Here is a 17,326-nt window from a genome sequence, read left to right as displayed (position 1 = left end):
CTATTCTACCATATGCTTTTGCCCTATGGCTGTTACCCCCCCACCAATACATAGCTTAAAAAAATCTAGACTAATGATAGTTGAACTGGATTACAGGAAAGCCTTTCACCACCTCTAAATCTATTATGTATACAAACCTGAACGTTGCCCTCTGGATGCAGTAACTGGAAGGCCAGAATATCAGAACTCCTGCACAACTCATCTAAAAATGGATGCTTTCAGGATAACTAACATCTTCTGCTCTTTTCACACAAGAAAATGCAAATATAGGTCAGTTTTTCCACTGCATCAGACAGCTTACAATGTCTAGAAAGCTTTTCCCCACAAAAACAATTTTTTATGTCTATCAAACCGATGCAGAGATACGGGTGATGAAAAAGCCTACAGCCACAAGGTAACAAAAGAATCCTACATGGTTGCAGGTTGATTGATAAAAGGTGTAGGGAAGAGGATATGTTTCTAGTCTAACCTTCCAAATCAGGGAATCTATTTATTTGGGAAATCACACATAATGGTACACTCAATTGTGTATGCTCCTACACTCTTGCACTTGAACTTTCAGCTATACTGCTATTCATGAACAAGATTTTTCATTCCTGAACTTCATGATTTGTATATGTGAAGCATTAGACTTCATGCACAAGTACAAATTGTGAAAAATTCTTAAATATTCACTGTTTACTCTGCTTCTGTGAACAACAGGGTGGAATTTATCCAACCACAATACTTTTGGAATGCCTATACAAACCAGTTGCCTCCACAGGACAAGAACAGAAACCAGAATGTGTAATATTCATTGGTTTCTGCTGATGAGCTTTTTTTGTTGTTGATGTTGAGTGATCAACATCAACAACAAATCCCAACACGACACAACACATATATTACTATATTGAATGGCCTTGCTGGGTCCAGTTTCTTCAGAAGTACATGATGGGGTTGCTATAGTCTGTATAAACAAAAAACAAGTCCTCTCTGTTCAATTGTATTCAAATTGAACAGAAATTATTTAATTATTCAAATATCGGAAACATGGTGCAACTGTTTGGTTGCCATGTTTCCAATATCCCCACAATGGTTGCATTATGACTTAACCAATACTTCACATTCATGACATTTATTTACTGTACTCCTAGAATTATTACATAAACATGCATGTGTGCCTGTTTTCATTCTTAGTAACCCTAACACAGCCTATATATTACTAATATGTGTTAGGCTGTGTTAGTATTTCAATTTCGCCTTTGTTTGCAGCTGCTGTGAAACAGTCGGTGCATATCTCCCCCAAACTAGCACCCATATAGAGTAAACCCTCACTAATCTAGTTATAGTTAATCCGGATGTCGGATAATCTGGATCGAAATATAAAAGTAATTTTTTTAATAATCGCTTCATTTGCATACTTCTTTATACATATACAGGGTGATTCAGGAGAAACAGTAAATATTTTAGGAGGTTATAGTATCAATTATTCCGAGTATAAAAGTTCATATAAACATGTGTCCAATTCTCAACAGATACTGAGATACAGCTGTTTGAAACTGGCGCACACAGCTCCCTAAACAATTATTCCGAGTATAAAAGTTCATATAAACATGTGTCCAATTCTCAACAGATACTGAGATACAGCTGTCTGAAACTGGCGCACACAGCTCCCTAAATCAGATATGACCAAGACGCAGTAATAACCTGATGCTGTTTGAAGTGCTGTAAAGAATGCCGCACATCTTCACACATGCTGAATATGCCGATATGGTGTTTGTCTACGGTTTTTGTGGTGGAAATGCTACTGCTGCTTGTGGAGAATACCATAGACGGTATTCTCCACAAGCAGCAGTAGAGAATACCATAGACGGTTTCCTAACTGCAGAATACTGGATTCAAGAGCATTTACTAGTATTTACACAAAACTGCATGAGACTGGTACAGTTCCCAGTGCTCTTATTTCTTCTGAATGTGCAAATGAACAAAATGTGGATGAAATAGAACACATTCTTCAGTCGGTAGAACATAGTCTTACCATTAGCACATAAAGAATTTCTATACATATTGGTGTTCCACAGACAAGAGTAGGACGAACTTTACGTGAGCACTGCTTGTATCCATTTCACATACAGTGGGTGCAACACCTTCAACCAGGAGATGATGGCCCAGCGATTGGAATTTGGTGGGTGGGTAAATGCTAATCACCGATTAATTCCATTAACACCGTTCAGCGATGTAGCTACTTTCACCAGAGATGGTATCAGCAACACCTAAAACTCTCATAGGTGGTCAGATGAAAATCCACATGCCACCGTAGAAACAAATTTTCAACATTGCCTCTCTGTAAACATGTGGTTCAGTATCATCGGCAATCAGTTGATTGGGCCTGTTATGTTACAAAATAGACATGGTCCATTTACCTAGAATTTCTGCAAAACGAGCTTCCACTAATATTGGAGGATGTTCCCTTGGCTGCAAGGATTGATATGTACTTTCGGCATGACGAAGACCCTACAGAATTATATCCAACTGGTGATACAATATCTAAGTCAAACTTTCCCTGAACGATGGATCGGTGGTGATGGTCGCATTCAATGGCCACCAAGGTCTCCTGAGCTTACTCTATTAGATTTTTAAGAATGCCACACCCTTTGATCTCCCTTTGTGGGGATGGATGAAAAGCAGAGTATACAAAGAAAAGGTGTTTACATGAGGCTAATTGCTCACTAGCATTTTGGATACAGCTGCCCTCAAAGGAATGCAAGACAACCTCAGAAGAACAAATCATATTACCACAAGAGTTGAAAAATGAATTTAGTGTTTCGAACATTTATTGTGAACTGTAAAAAATTTGTTATTATTTGTGTCATTCAAAAAGTCAATAAATACAAACAAGTCATTTATCGTTCTTTAATACCTCTCATAATGGCTTTGGGCGAGCCAGTTTCAAACAGCTGTATCTCCATATCCATTGAGAATTGGACACATGTTTATGCGACCTTTTTTACTCAGAATAATCAATACTATAACCTCCCAAAATATTTACTACTCCTCCTGAATCACCCTGTATATGTACATAAGTTAACATATATGTCGAGGCAGTTAACCGCTGCCTTGTTGAGGTTCTCTTATGCAGACAGTTTCATTGTTTTTCTGATAGTAATTCTTTTAATGCTATCAGATGTGCCTGCAAAATCTAATAGCTTCCCTTTAATTTTTTACAGTGTTACATCTGGTTTGGTTACCAACATTATAATGGTCTATTAAAGATTTAACAGATGCACCATTTTCATGCTTTTGAATAATTTGTTTTTTTCAATTGAAAGCACAACTCTTTTGCATTTACTCATCATTTTCGAGATTTCTAAACAAAAAAAAAAAAAAGGTGACACTCCTGACATAAATAACAAAACAATGTCTTTTTGTGGCACAATGGAACACAACAATCCATGCAACTTACTAAAACAAACTCAACATTTGTTCACTTTCTATTGTTTTTTTGAGCAGCGGGTGTGAAGACGGGGGGGGGGTTGTGGAATAATAGGTAAATTCATCTCTCAATCACGACACTTCTTATCACTTACTCAACTTGCAAAACATCTGTGTATACCTTACTATTTATTACTTGAATTTTATGGTTTCTGGTGGATTTTTTTTTTTTTTTTTTTAAACTTTGGAGTCTTGAAGTGTTCTGGTTAATTGAGAGTCTGCTGTACACCTTCTGAGACTTCTATCAATAGATAAATGTATTTTCTATTTCTAGTTTTTTAAATAAAGGCTTTTTTTTTTTTTTATTTATTTTTATCAGCGCTAAACAAAAAAGACTTTTTGTCTTTTGAGGCAATATTTTGCTTCACTAATCCAGATTATTGCTTAATCTGGATGATCTCTCCCCCCAATTAATCTAGATTAGCGAGGGTCTACTATATTATCCAAATATTCTTGTTCTTCTGTTTAAGGGTATCCTATACCCGTACAAATGGTCTCTCCAGTTAACAAGCACAAACCATTCTGAGAAATTCAACCCATTAGCGTTACACAATCTCTTCAGGGCTGAATTGAATGACAAGACACTTGTCATATACTCTCTTCCATCATGTCTGGGAAACATTCCAGACACCTGGAAATATAATCTTAACTCACTACTTTTCTCAACATTGCCCTATACCTGTTCAGTAAACCCTCAGTTCACTATTCTTAATATTACTAGCATATGCAGTATCACTCTTTGTGTCCTTCAGTGGAGAGTCTAGTGACTTTGTGGATCTTAGAATGGCCTCTTGTTGATTTGGCTAAAATTCCACACCATCGCAATAGCTGTTTTAGTAGTTTCTCATCAAATCGTGGACAGCCTCTATTAGAAAACGTATGCCAATTTATGAATAACGCATCAAGTGCAAGTGAACAACCAAGTGGTACATATAAGAACTTTCCAGTTAAATGCACAATAAAGGTTATGTGTACCTTTAACCTCCTCCAACATTAGATTATATTTGCCCCACACAGCAAAGCACTATAAACTACTCTGTGTTAGAATTTAAAAAATTAATTAATTAAGAAAGCATACAATTTTTAAATTATTTCACTTCAGTGAAGTATAATCTGCAATCTTTATTATTTTTAAACTGCTTGCTGCTCACTTCGACTTTGATACATTATTTACAAGCTGGCATAAGTTGTCTAATAAAGGTCATCCACATCTAATACGATGAGCAATAAATCTCAAAGGAGCTGTTCTGACAGTGCCCTCAAATATAAGACAAATAGTTCACAGCATCTGTGACCATTTCAGACCATCCCTTCAGTGACAGAGACCACCTTTTGGCCAACCATGATTTCTCCAAAATTACAGACATGACAGGAGGAAGTAGGAAAAGTATGCTCTTGGGAACACATACACAATAAGGCACAATTCCAGATCTATTGGACTCATTTTGGTGTGACATCTGCAATGGAAATACAAAACAGAGTAACAATGTGTTGTGCACAAAATGATGGTGATGAGTATAAAGAACAAACTGAATGAGCAAATATATCAGAATGTCTTAACATTTTTAACTCAGCAGATATTGAATGAAACTAGTGAGCTGGTCAATCATATAATAGCAGGATTTAATGGCTGTTTTCTACACCAGCATGTTAGAGAGATAACAAGAGAAAGAAATACAGTAGGGCCCCTCTTTTTGGCGTTCCACTAATACAACGGTTTTCAATTATATCCATGTTCATTATGTTCAGCACTTGTTCCGCTTTTTTCGGTGTTTTACAGCATGCTGCACTCAGCGGCCAATTCTGTGAAGGACGTCTGGCACCATTTTATTGTCGATGATTCAGTCTGTTTACAGCGTATGATAGTGCTAAGCTTTTATATGCATTCTCAATTGGAGAAAAAAAAACAAAAAAAAGGGCAAATGTTCCACTTTTCAGTTATTTTCACTTTTTGCCAGGGATCTGGAACTTAACCCACCGTATGAGTGGGCTCTACTGTATTCTTGATCTCTTTATCAGCAAAAATTCTTCATACATTAAGAATCTGATTGCTGGAACAAACTTCCATATGTTGTTGTAGAAGCTGACAGCTTAAATAAATTCAAGGCAGAACTAGACAAACATTTGGAGCAAATGGGATGGGGGTTTTTTTTTTTTTTTGGCTGATGCTGTATAAGCTTGCTTTCTTGCATCATATGCATCTATTAACGCTAATCTCAGATAAAAGAACCATTAGGTGGCAGCTGATGTGAGATTTACCTTAAACTACAACTACTGTCAAGGGTAAAGGAAATCTGCATTTATAAAAATAGCCATACACAGTTTTTAAATTCTTTTCAGCAGGAAAAGCTGGTGATATCAACAACTGCAAATGGGAAGCATTCAGGGAACTAATCATATAAGCTGCTGAGCTTTATATGTCAAATATGTTATATTATTTCCGCTGAAAAGAATTTAAAAACTGTGTATGACCATTGTAGAAATTTTTTATGAATGCATATTATGTTAATAGGTATGAATGTGGCAAAGCTACTAATGATCCTGTTTGGGCTGCTTAACAAAGAGAATAAATGTTTTTCATCAATATTCACATGTGAAAAATTGAAAATATTTTTTTAGGGATGGGAATTCTGTTCTGTTCTGAATTCTGTTCCAGGAAATTAATGGAGGCACCAGTTAAAGAAGTATTGCAGGATCATCTAGACAAGACTTCAGTTATAGCTCAGACACAGCATGTGTTTGTTAAGGGGAAGTCTTGTCTGGCCAATTTGACTGGATATTATGATGTAGTCAAAAAGGAACTGGATGCAAAGAATAACTTTGATATCATATATTTGGATCTTAGAAAAGCCTCTGATACTGTTGTACATGGAAGACTGCTGCACAAATTGGAGCAGTGTGGCATTGGAGGCAAATTGCTGCTAAGGATAAAGGGATGGTTGAGTGGGAGAAGACAGAATAGTAATCAATGGACACTGCCTTTGTGGACCAATGTTATTAGTGGAGTCCCTCAGGGTTCAGTGTTGGGTCCACTGTTGTTTTCTGTATTTATAAATGATACGATACAAAGTTTGGCAGGGTTGTTGATGACATTAATGACAGTACACTGCTGCAACAGGATCTAGAAAAGTTGAGCAGATGGGCTGAGAGGTGGCAAATGAAGTTTAACATTGACAAGTACTAAATTGTAAACATTGTAAAGTACTACATATGGGAAGCAGTAACCCCAGAGTAACATATCAACTCTGTGGTACTACAGTGACATAAGGTATGTTCGCGTGTCAGATGGCACCTGGGATTTCTCCAATCTCTGCTCCATACTACACTGACAGTGGTAGAGAATGAAAAGGACATGGGGATAATTGTGCAGGCAGATATGAAGTTTTCTGAGCAGTGCAGATGGTCTGCAAGAGTAGCTCATGGTGTCTTGTCAATGATATACAGCAATTTTTCTAGCAGAGGTAAGGAAGTGATCATCCCCTTGTATAAGGCAATGGTCAGGCCACACCTTGAGTACTGCATACAGGTCTGGAGGCCTCATTTTAAGAAGGATGTTGAGCTGTTGGAACGAGTACAGAGAAGGGCAACAAGATTAGTGAATGGAACAAAGGGTTGCTCTTATGAAGAAAGACTTAAGTTTTGCAAATTAGTGTCTGGAAACTAGGCATCTGCGAGGTGATCTGAATAATTGAATAATAATTTCTTCCTCAGAATAACTGCCTGAGAGGGCATAAATTCAAACTGAGGAAAGACTGTTTGTAGGATAGATGTGTGGAAGTTTGCCTTTAGCCAGCGGGTGGTTGATTGCTGGAACAAACTTCCATCTGTTGTAGAAGTTGATAGCTTAAATAGATTCAAGGCAGAACTTGACAAGCATTTGGAGCAAGTGGATGGGTGAAATAAGGGGTGTTTTTTTTTTTTTTTTTGGCTGATCCTACATAAGCTTGCTTTCTTGCATCATGCGCCTTTGCTAATGATAATAGCAAAAATATAACCAAGTTGTAATTTTTCAGCCAAATGATTTTGTGACCGATGAGAAGAAAACTAAAGAGAATTGTTGAAGCTAGAAGTGAATAATGCACCTGAGGCTTATAGGATCTATCCAGTTATATTAAAAGCACAATCAGAAGAGGTAAGCAAACCTTTGTGGCCTGCCATCCTTTCATTCAGAAGGAGGAATCTACAGATTGAAGGTATGCAAATGTTTCTCCTATTCAGAAAAGGGGGCGAGAGTAATTATAGATTGTACAAGGAAAAATAATGGAGTCCGCAGTTAAAGAAGTAATACAGGATCATCTTGACAGGAATCCAATTATTCAGCGATCATAGCATAGATTTGTGATGGGGAGACCTTGTCTGACCAATCTTATTAGATACTATGATACAGTAACAAAAGAACTGGATGCCAAAAATAACCTTTTACATCATATATTTAGATCTCGGTAAAGCTTTTGACACTGTCCCACATGAAAGATTGCAGCACAAATTGGAGTAGTGTGGCATTAGAAGCAAGTTACTTCTCTGGATAAATGGATGGTTGGGTGGCAAAAGAGAGAGGTTATTAATGAGCACTGCTCTTCTTGGACTAATATTATTAGTGGATCCCCCTCATGGTTCAGTGCTGGGCCATTTACTGTTTTCAATATTTATTAAAAATATCAATAACAAATTACCCCCAGGTCTTTCCATTTTACACTACTCTTGAGTGCAGAACCACACAGTCAGTACATTACTCTGAAGTTACTGCTACCCCATATGCAGTACTTGGAATTTGTCAAGGTTAAACTTCAATTGCCATTTTCTCAGCCTAATTAATCTCCCTAACTTTTCTAGATCCTGTTGCAGCAGCATATTGTCATTCCTGACATTAACCCCCCCACCCCTGAAAACTTGGACATTAAGCCTGATATACCTTCATCAATAAATACAGAAAACAACAGTGAGTCCAGCAGTGAAACCTGGGGGATTCCATAAATAACATCAGACCATGAAGAGCAGTGCCACTGATAATAGCTCTGTCTTCTCCCACTCAACCATCCTTTTATCCAAAGTAGTAACTTGCCCTTAATGCCACACTGCTCCAATTTGTATAGCAATCTTTTATGTGCAACAGTATCAAAGGCTTTCCTAAAATCCCAGTGTATGATATCAAAATAATTTCTTGCATGCAGTTGCCTTGTGAAGGCATTATTATAGAAGCCAATCAAACTGGTCAGACAAGACTTCCCCTTAACAAACCTATGCAGTGTCTGCAGTATAACTGCAGACCTACCTAGATGGTCTGGCATTACTCTAATCAGTGACTCCACTCTTTTCTCTGGAACACAAGTTAAGCTAACAAGTAATTACTTGTGTTACCCTTTGATCTCCCTTTGTGAATTGAAGATATATTCGCACATCTCCAGTCCATGGGGACTTCTGCTGAATCCAAATATGCTCTCATAATTATGGCTAAGGGTTTGCTTACCTTCTATGCTGCCTACCTTAATATAATTCAATAAATCCCATCCACCCTAGGTGCCTTTCTTATGTTTAACTTCAACAATTCCTCTTCCACTTTCCTCTCAGTTATTACAAAATCATTTAGCACCCTGTCAGAGTTTAATAAACATCTGGCATTCACTTCCCTAAAGAATTGCTCATGTGAATATAGGTGCGAAATATTTCTTCAGTATGTCAGCTTTCCGAGCAGGATTATCAACATTTGAACCATCAATATCAAGTGGACCAATGCATTGTTTGCCCAAGATTTCTCATAATCTGCCTTGGCTTGCCTAACCTGGTTTTGTGACTTGATAGTAGACTGGTTTATATCTACCATAATACAATTAATATAACACCTTATAATTAATATGCATCCCGTGCATTTTTCTTCCCTACAATGTTTCATTAGTTCAGCTGGCATCCATTTAGGTCTAAGCCTTGAGCGGCATTTCTTAGTTGGTATGAAAAACCTAGTAGCCTCTATAATTACAGTAAGCACTGGTTATAGTGATCATGTTTGCATTGAATTTCGATTCTAATAAACGGCAATGCTAATAAGCAAAAATCAATAAATAAATATTATCCACAGCCTATAAAAATAAAGATATAAATCACAAATTTACACTTTATTATCAAACGTTTATTACCAATTAAATGATGCATGAAAATCGAAAGAATATTATCCACAAGTTAGCAAAATAAAAATAAATTTATACTTATGTACAAAGATTAATTAATGCACGTATTAATTAAACATAACACTTTGTAATACGATTATAAGTTTAAATAATCACTTATATTAGATTGCTTTAAATTATCACTAAAGTCTATTTATAGATTTTTCAATCTATAAATAGACTTTATAATGTTGTATAACAGTCTATATTCATGATCACTTGCACCAGTTTCTTCCAACACTCTCCTCAGGACAGCTATAGCTTAACAAGTTTGCAGTTTTGTAACTGGAATTTGTTTGAGTTCATCTTCGTTTTCGTCCTCCTGGACGAAATTATCAGTAACAGACTAGCAATTTCTTCTTCTTCTTCTCTTAAAGCTGTAGTAACTACCCGCTTATAAAAGATTGTACAAACAAAAAGGCCCAATAAACTGAAAACTGCAAATTGTTTTTATTGTTTAATGGTTGTGACCTCTATAATTGTGAACTTATCACAATATTTGATAAGGGAATATGCAGCAGTAATATGTATTATGCTTCAAGTTTACATTATATGTATTTTGCTATACCAATACATTTGAAAAGTTATAAGTTAATTATAACAGATAATAAAATTATCCAATTATGCCAACCTATGCGATTCAAACTTTTGAGATACTTAAGAACTACTTGTTTATCACAATTAAAACCTACAATTCCACTACTATGCAGTACAACACTACTATATGTTTGCCCCAAATCACTGATAAAAAAGTTCTACAAATATTGATGCTATACATTATTGATGTATAGCATCAATATACAAATACTGATGCTGTCCAATGTGATAAGGTTACATTAGTAAGCCACATGTATTGTTTATATTGAGCAGCTGAGAGTCTTAATGTTCCAATTAAAAAAATAAAAATCTTCCCTGGAATTGTTTTTTGTGGGGGATTATCACACAAAAGATGCTTAGCCATTTTTTGCCCCTTCCTTTCCCCCCCAATGGTACAGTACATACCCTGCTAACTCATATCTAAGAATGTTAAATGATTTTACAAATCATCTATCCACAGCTTTAAGGAAATAATATTGAGCACAGTGATCACAGAGTGCACTTCTCTCATTATGTTCTTGTATGAGGTATCTACAAAAATTTCCTAGAAAGTGGATAAAGGCCATCACAGAGTTTAACTGGCTACTGCAGTCATCAGATTTTAACCTTCAGAGATGTTTTCTTTGTGTTATTTTAAAGGCAAGGTGTATTTTCATTAACTTAAGATTTTAGATGCTAAAAACAACATAGATTGAGAAATTAAAAAAAGTAATCCAATCCTATATACTAAAGTTTGCCAAATGTAGCAGAAAGACTTGTTTTATATACCAAGTCAAATGGCATCCATTTTGAGTATCATTCATATTTATTTTGACTTACGGTATAATTTTAATTATCACACTACCATACTTATATCTTACATATTCAGTAGAGTTACTGCTTGCACATCAAAAAGACAGTGTTTCATATTTATAGTTGGCCCTGTACCTTAAAAAAAATAATAATAATTTAACAAATTACATCTGAAGATTGCCATATGACTATAAAAACATCATTGGACATTTTACAAGTAGGGAATATGTAAATTATGAAGGGCAGTGTCTTTCTGTCTGTCTGTCAAGAGTTTTAATAAACGTAAAATGTAACATCTAAAATCCAAGAAGGGGCAAGCATTCCATTCTTAAAAATAATAAATTTCAGTATGTGGCAAATATCAAGTTATAAATACATACTTCTAATCAGACTGATCAGATAATGTGAACAAATTAAATATTTGCAACACCTGGCACTGTATCTTGGAAACTCAAAACATTTTACTTGCCTGTTCGGCAGGAACTTCTTTCACAGCTTCTTGACTAGCTTCAGGAATATTTTCCTCCTTACTTTGAGGCACAGTGGTTTGTTCCCCAGCTACTTCCTCTTCACTTTCATCCACACCATTTTCCTGTATTTCTGGAGAATGGGAGTTCACCTCATTTTCTCTTATCAGCTCAGAAGTTTGCAAGTCTTCACCTTTTGGAGAATCTGCAGAAGGCACAGTATCAGATATAGAAGTGGTTTCTGCAGATACTGGAAGTGAGGTGGTTGTAGGAGGTTCTACTTCTGTTGCATCTCTGACTTCATTTTGGCACTGGTCTTTATCATGACTCTGTTCTGATGTTTGGTTTATTTCAGATTTTTCTTCTGTGCTTGACTCTGCATTAGAAACAAGACAATTTTCATTTTCAGGTTTTGGTTCTTTTGCTACTGACTCACTAGCTGTTTCTGCAGCTTCTGCAATAGTCTGTGACTTATCAGCACTTTCTGATTCATTTGACGGTGCTTGATTTTTCTCAGTTTTGATATCTTTTGCTGTTTCTCTATCTGGACTATCCTCGACAATATCAGTTGGAGCATCACCTGAAGTAGCACTTTCAGTTTCACCCTTTTTGACAAAATCATCCTTTTCTTCTTCAGTTTTTTCTTCACTTGTTCCTACAGATTCTTTGGAATCTCCACCATCATCAGCAGTCTTAGCATCAGAATTGTTCTGGCCATCTTCTTTATGTTCCTGAAATATATACAAAAAAGTTACAAAAATAGATTTGACTTTCAATAGATAAACTTATCTAGTGAGATTACAGCCCCATAGGCATCGAGTTACTCTATTATAATGATATAGACACACTTATAAAAAAGTATATTTGTATATAAACTATTATCATAATTACTGTCTCTTTCTTATAAGCCACTTACCTACTAAGGGTTGTAAAACTCATTTGCACATATTTTTAAACTGCCTTAAATTAAATAGGATTAATTTTGGAAAACACTTAAAAAAATACACAAAGCTTGTTGAGATTACCTTCTCATCTTTCAAAGTCTGCAAAATAAAGTGTTAACTACAGATTTGATTTGATTTTTATGGTGCATGGGCAGCTAAGGCCATGATGTGCCAAGTCCAGTTAACTGCATTTTTTTCATCTTATTTTATTCGTCAAGGCTTGCTGAGACCAACCTATGTCTGCAAGTACTTCTCAGAATTTCCTTCTATTTAACACAGTGTAGTGAAAATGTAAAAAATTCAGGAGCTACAGGGCTCAATAACTTCCACGATTTTTTAATATATTAAAAAGTAAGAGATCTTTTTTAATTGTAATTTTAATAGTGATTTTAATTATTTATTCTGACACGTCTTCTCGCACTCATGGTCTTGCTGCAGTGGTTTGGTGTGTTTCGGGGTCAGTTTGGGGCTCTCAGCTTTCGATTCCATTGCACATCATATTTGGTCGTGTCTCTATGAGTGAGGGAATTCATTAATTCATTTTTTTCATCTTATTTTATTCGTCACATATGGGAGAGAATTGACTGGAAGCATTCCATGAGAAAGAGTGAGGTAACTCTTACTTTTTAATAAAGTGTAGTGAAAAATATATACAATATAATTCCTGCATATATTGACTTTAGTGCATATATTTTATGCTAATGTTATACAGGATATTGAAATTGTGCATGCACTAATCAATTTCTTACCCTGATAATCACAATGATTAATCATGCAGTGTTGATGCAAATAAATTGAGCAGTGCATAATCCCACATCTGGATGAGGCATGTCTACACCCAAGGCTTGGAAGTATAAACCCTCTAACTATAATCACATGATCACACACTATGAATCCCTTAAGTTCTACAATACAATATACTGTAATATCCAAATTTTGTTATTCAAGCACATGACAGGTTGTTGTTATTTGGTTTTTAGGAGCATTAGCAACTAAGGCCATATTGCTCCAGGGATATGCGGTGGTCATTCCCTGACCGTTCCGCCTCCTCCATATTTGGTGGTCACGGGCTTGAACTCCGGTCTAATCAAGAAGCGTGTGCTACGCACTTCTGTTCCTGCCCACCTGGCTACAGAGACACCCACATGACAGGACATACTGTAAATGCTGATGTTTGTATGCACAGTAAACATATAAACGTCAACCACCCACTGCTTTTAACGACTTTTCAGAACTACAATGTCTCGGATAAAAGAATAGCACATTTATAGTGGCATAAAATGGTGTCCAACCTTTTTTGCATAATGAAGGTGTACTGAAACTATTGACAATGAAGGCTAAGTAGAGCCTATAGGCAGTTTAGGTTACTGTTACAGTCAAAACAGAGAACAGGCTGAGCCATTAAGATGGATGTCTGGAGGTAACACATCCAGGTGCCTGCTCTTAGGAGCAAAAAAATGAACAGTATTAATGGGGCTTCATGTGAATTGTAGTGGGGGAGGGGGGGAGAAAAGAGCAAGACATTTTAAAGTCTTGACCTGGCATTGAAAGTTCAAAAGAGAAATATTTTCATTATTTTTCAAGCTGCTTCAAGGACCTAATAAAAACTAAGGATCAGATTTTTCTTTGGGCCTTTTCTCCAAATTAAAAATTAGTTTTAATTTGGAAAAAAAAAAAATTTTACAGTGCATGCATCCATCCATCCAACTATAAATGTCTCTCACCATCAGCATATGTAACAACTATAAGCTCTACCAACAAAAAAAAAAAAAAAAATTTAATTTGATATAGGATATCAATTTGGCACATATATAGTAAGAATGAAAGTACATTTGACAATTATTTGTCCCCAGAGTGCTCTAATTTTCAGAATACGCCCAGGGAAGATAATTTGCAAGAACTGCACATTGTACTCTTTCCGGGTCAGTAGCTCTGAACACAGCACATGTCCTCACAAAATGAATAACAGTGACATATTCACTTATCACTACTATAGATGTGAATGGCAGTAGTACAACAATTTTATGACAAATGTGGTCTCAACTGTAGGCACCAAATGATAAAGAAAATTTTTATAACTGACTATATGATTTATGATTACAATTTTTATTATCTAAATCAATTATTATAGAATAAATAGTAATATTATTTGGCCTTACTGAAATTATGTGGAGTTAATTATTATAACTGATTTTGCTTATTTAACTATTTATTAAATAAATTCATAACTCATTTATTTGATTATTATTATCATACAGTCTCCAAAAATAGATATCTTTGTGTCACATTACATTGGGTAGGACAATGTTGTCCCCAGATCTGAAGCAGATTTTTTTTTTTTTTTTTTGTTTACTGAGATTTTGTCCATAATTTTAAGTGATGAATTGTAGTACAAGCAAAAGTATTAATTAAAAAAAAAAAAAAAAAAGGAATGGAACCATGTTTATGTTTTGCTATTACACTTATTTATTCATATTAATAAGAATTAAACTTATTATAGACTAAAAATTTAGGTACATCAAGCTGCAATGTAACTAAGTTTTGAGCAAAATTGCATGAGTAAAGTTCTGCATCGACGTCTCTGAAATCTCAAAACAAATTTCTTTAATTTTTCTGATCCAAATTACCCTTTTGGAAGCCACCTTATTTGCCTCTTTCACTGTTCAACTACAGCTTGTCTTTCTTCACTATACAAATAACAGTGCTCAGACTGCTAGAGTAAGGCAGTCTACAAAACATGCAAACACCAATTCCAGTTGAGTGCAAAGAAAGAATACAACCTTCTCTTCCATATTTCCAGCTTAGCCAATATATCTTTAAACTTATCCACAACTCACATAGCTTCCAACAGACAGTCTTCCATTTATGTTTCAAAATAATCAAGCGGCCGATCTTTAAAAAAGGGTCTCCCCTCCAGACTGCCTCAGTCTTAGGGTGTTTATCCCCCGCCTTGCCGCTGTTTTAATAGCGGAAAACGAGTTCCCTATTTTAAAACAGTGGTAAGTGGGGGGGGGGATAAACCGTAAGACTAACTAACCATAGCGGGCTATTCATAAGCAGTGACATGCCATCGATTTTACAACTCGCCCCCCATAAAAACAATATACATATTTTTTTTAATTTTTTTATTTATAAAAAAAAATTCACACAAAAAATAAATTAAATAGATATACTTCTTTTAACTCAACTAATAAGCTTATAAAGAAGTCATACTGCTTTGAACTAAACTTATCATTTTAAAAATACAAATAAACAATACAATTAATGCATACTTATTTGTTTTTATATTGTCCAAAGTCACAATTATCATTCGAAAACTGCAGCCAATACAATTAATCTAACCTTCTACGCACAAACTTCTATCGCAAATGACAGATGTGAGATGATTGTTTGTGGTCAGCCAGCACCATTTATGAGACAAAAGTTGTCGCAAGGATGCAGAATAAAATAAAAAATATATATATACTGTATATATTTTTTTTAATTATTATTATTTAGTTTTTTTTTTTTTTTTTTTTTTGCTGGTGCAGCATAAGCCATAGGCTTTCTTGCACCATGCGGCCGTTACTAATACTAATTCGGAACATTTTTCCGGGACAGTTTGCAATGCGGAGCAAACGACTTAAATCCGGGACTTTATATGTGCCACGAATGCGTCTTAACTTCAAGCATGATATTTGAGTCACAAAAGATTGGGAACCAGACATCTACTTCTCTACTGCACTAGAGAACCAGTAGTTCTCATTACCACCTGAACATTCAAAGTAGACCTGAACTATCAACTGTATAGCAGTATGATTGAAGAACCCTGTGGGTCGGGATTTGGATGTACTGTATAGTGGTTTCTTGCTTGCACCGACTAAGTGAAAAGAACTTAATTAGTAAGTTCTTACTAATCAAGTTCTTTTCACTTGGTCGGTGCAAGCAAGAAATCGCTATGCATAGCAGTAGCCTTTGACCAACATCTAATGCAGTGGTTTTCAACCTTTTTAAATAACGGCACCCCTAAGTATTTTTTTTTTTTTTTTTGGAGGCACCCCTACTCAATTTTCTGCCTGTTAGATCTCATTCTGTGTGTGTGTGTACACACACACATATGTATATATTAAATATATATGTTATATGATATTTATCATAATAATATAATTATAAAAATTACATTTCATAATACAAATTAATATATATATATATATATATACAGTATATAATTTTATTCTTTATATAGAGGCACTAAATAAACATCAATTATAGATCGCCACAAAATTAAAAAGATACTGTACACCTTTTTATAATTAAATAAAGGGTACCCTCGCTCAGGCGAGGGTACCCGTGTTACGTTCAATGCAATAAATAAAAAAATAATATCTGAAATGTTGTTGCGCCACCCCAGTTGAAAACCACTGATCTAATGCTATCTGACAGAAAATTCAGTAGCATGTCCTTTATTTGATGACGCTTATATCCAGGATGGGGAAAATGGTCATTACAAGGGACAGCTATACTACCATAATGAGAGACAAAAATCAAGTTTATTAACTCTCCAGTAAAATGACAAGGAGTAGACAGAAATGACTAACTCTTCTTGAGAGGTAAGTAATGCATAATTGCCAACATTCTACAGTTGAAAGATAGATTTATTTAGAAGTATTTGTAGTATAGAAGTGCAGGCAACACCCGTATAACATGGTACTTCTACAACAGTTTCGCTCTAACACGATTGATAAATTGCGAGAATCCTCGCACAACACGGTACTTATATAACACGGTTAGAGAATTTCGGTAAATCTCGCATAACAGGGTATTTTCAAGCTTTTGTGCAGGGGAAACCCTGATATTATTTTGGATGTAATTTTTCAATATTTCCACTTTTTTTGAATCACCTCTGTTGACTCAC

General features: G+C 35.4%; 1 protein-coding gene across 4 annotated transcripts in view; it reads right to left on the bottom strand.

Moving 5' to 3' along the window:
• LOC150088474 (uncharacterized) overlaps nucleotides 1-17,326 on the bottom strand; it is a 131,445-nt gene that overhangs the window by 33,242 nt on the left and 80,877 nt on the right. For all 4 annotated transcript variants that reach the window (XM_090369534.1, XM_090369536.1, XM_090369535.1 and 1 more), the window contains one exon: nucleotides 11,491-12,219. In XM_090369534.1, coding sequence (XP_090225660.1) covers nucleotides 11,491-12,219 — 729 coding nt within the window. The remainder of the gene's footprint in view (nucleotides 1-11,490; nucleotides 12,220-17,326) is intronic.

The sequence above is a fragment of the Mastigoproctus giganteus genome, chromosome 3 (assembly GCF_048544385.1).
Source record: "Mastigoproctus giganteus isolate SK-2022 chromosome 3, ASM4854438v1, whole genome shotgun sequence".
Classification (NCBI taxonomy): Eukaryota; Metazoa; Arthropoda; class Arachnida; order Uropygi; family Thelyphonidae; genus Mastigoproctus; species Mastigoproctus giganteus.
The sequence above is the reverse complement of the archived record's forward strand: the minus strand, read 5'-3'. Positions and strand labels throughout refer to the sequence as shown.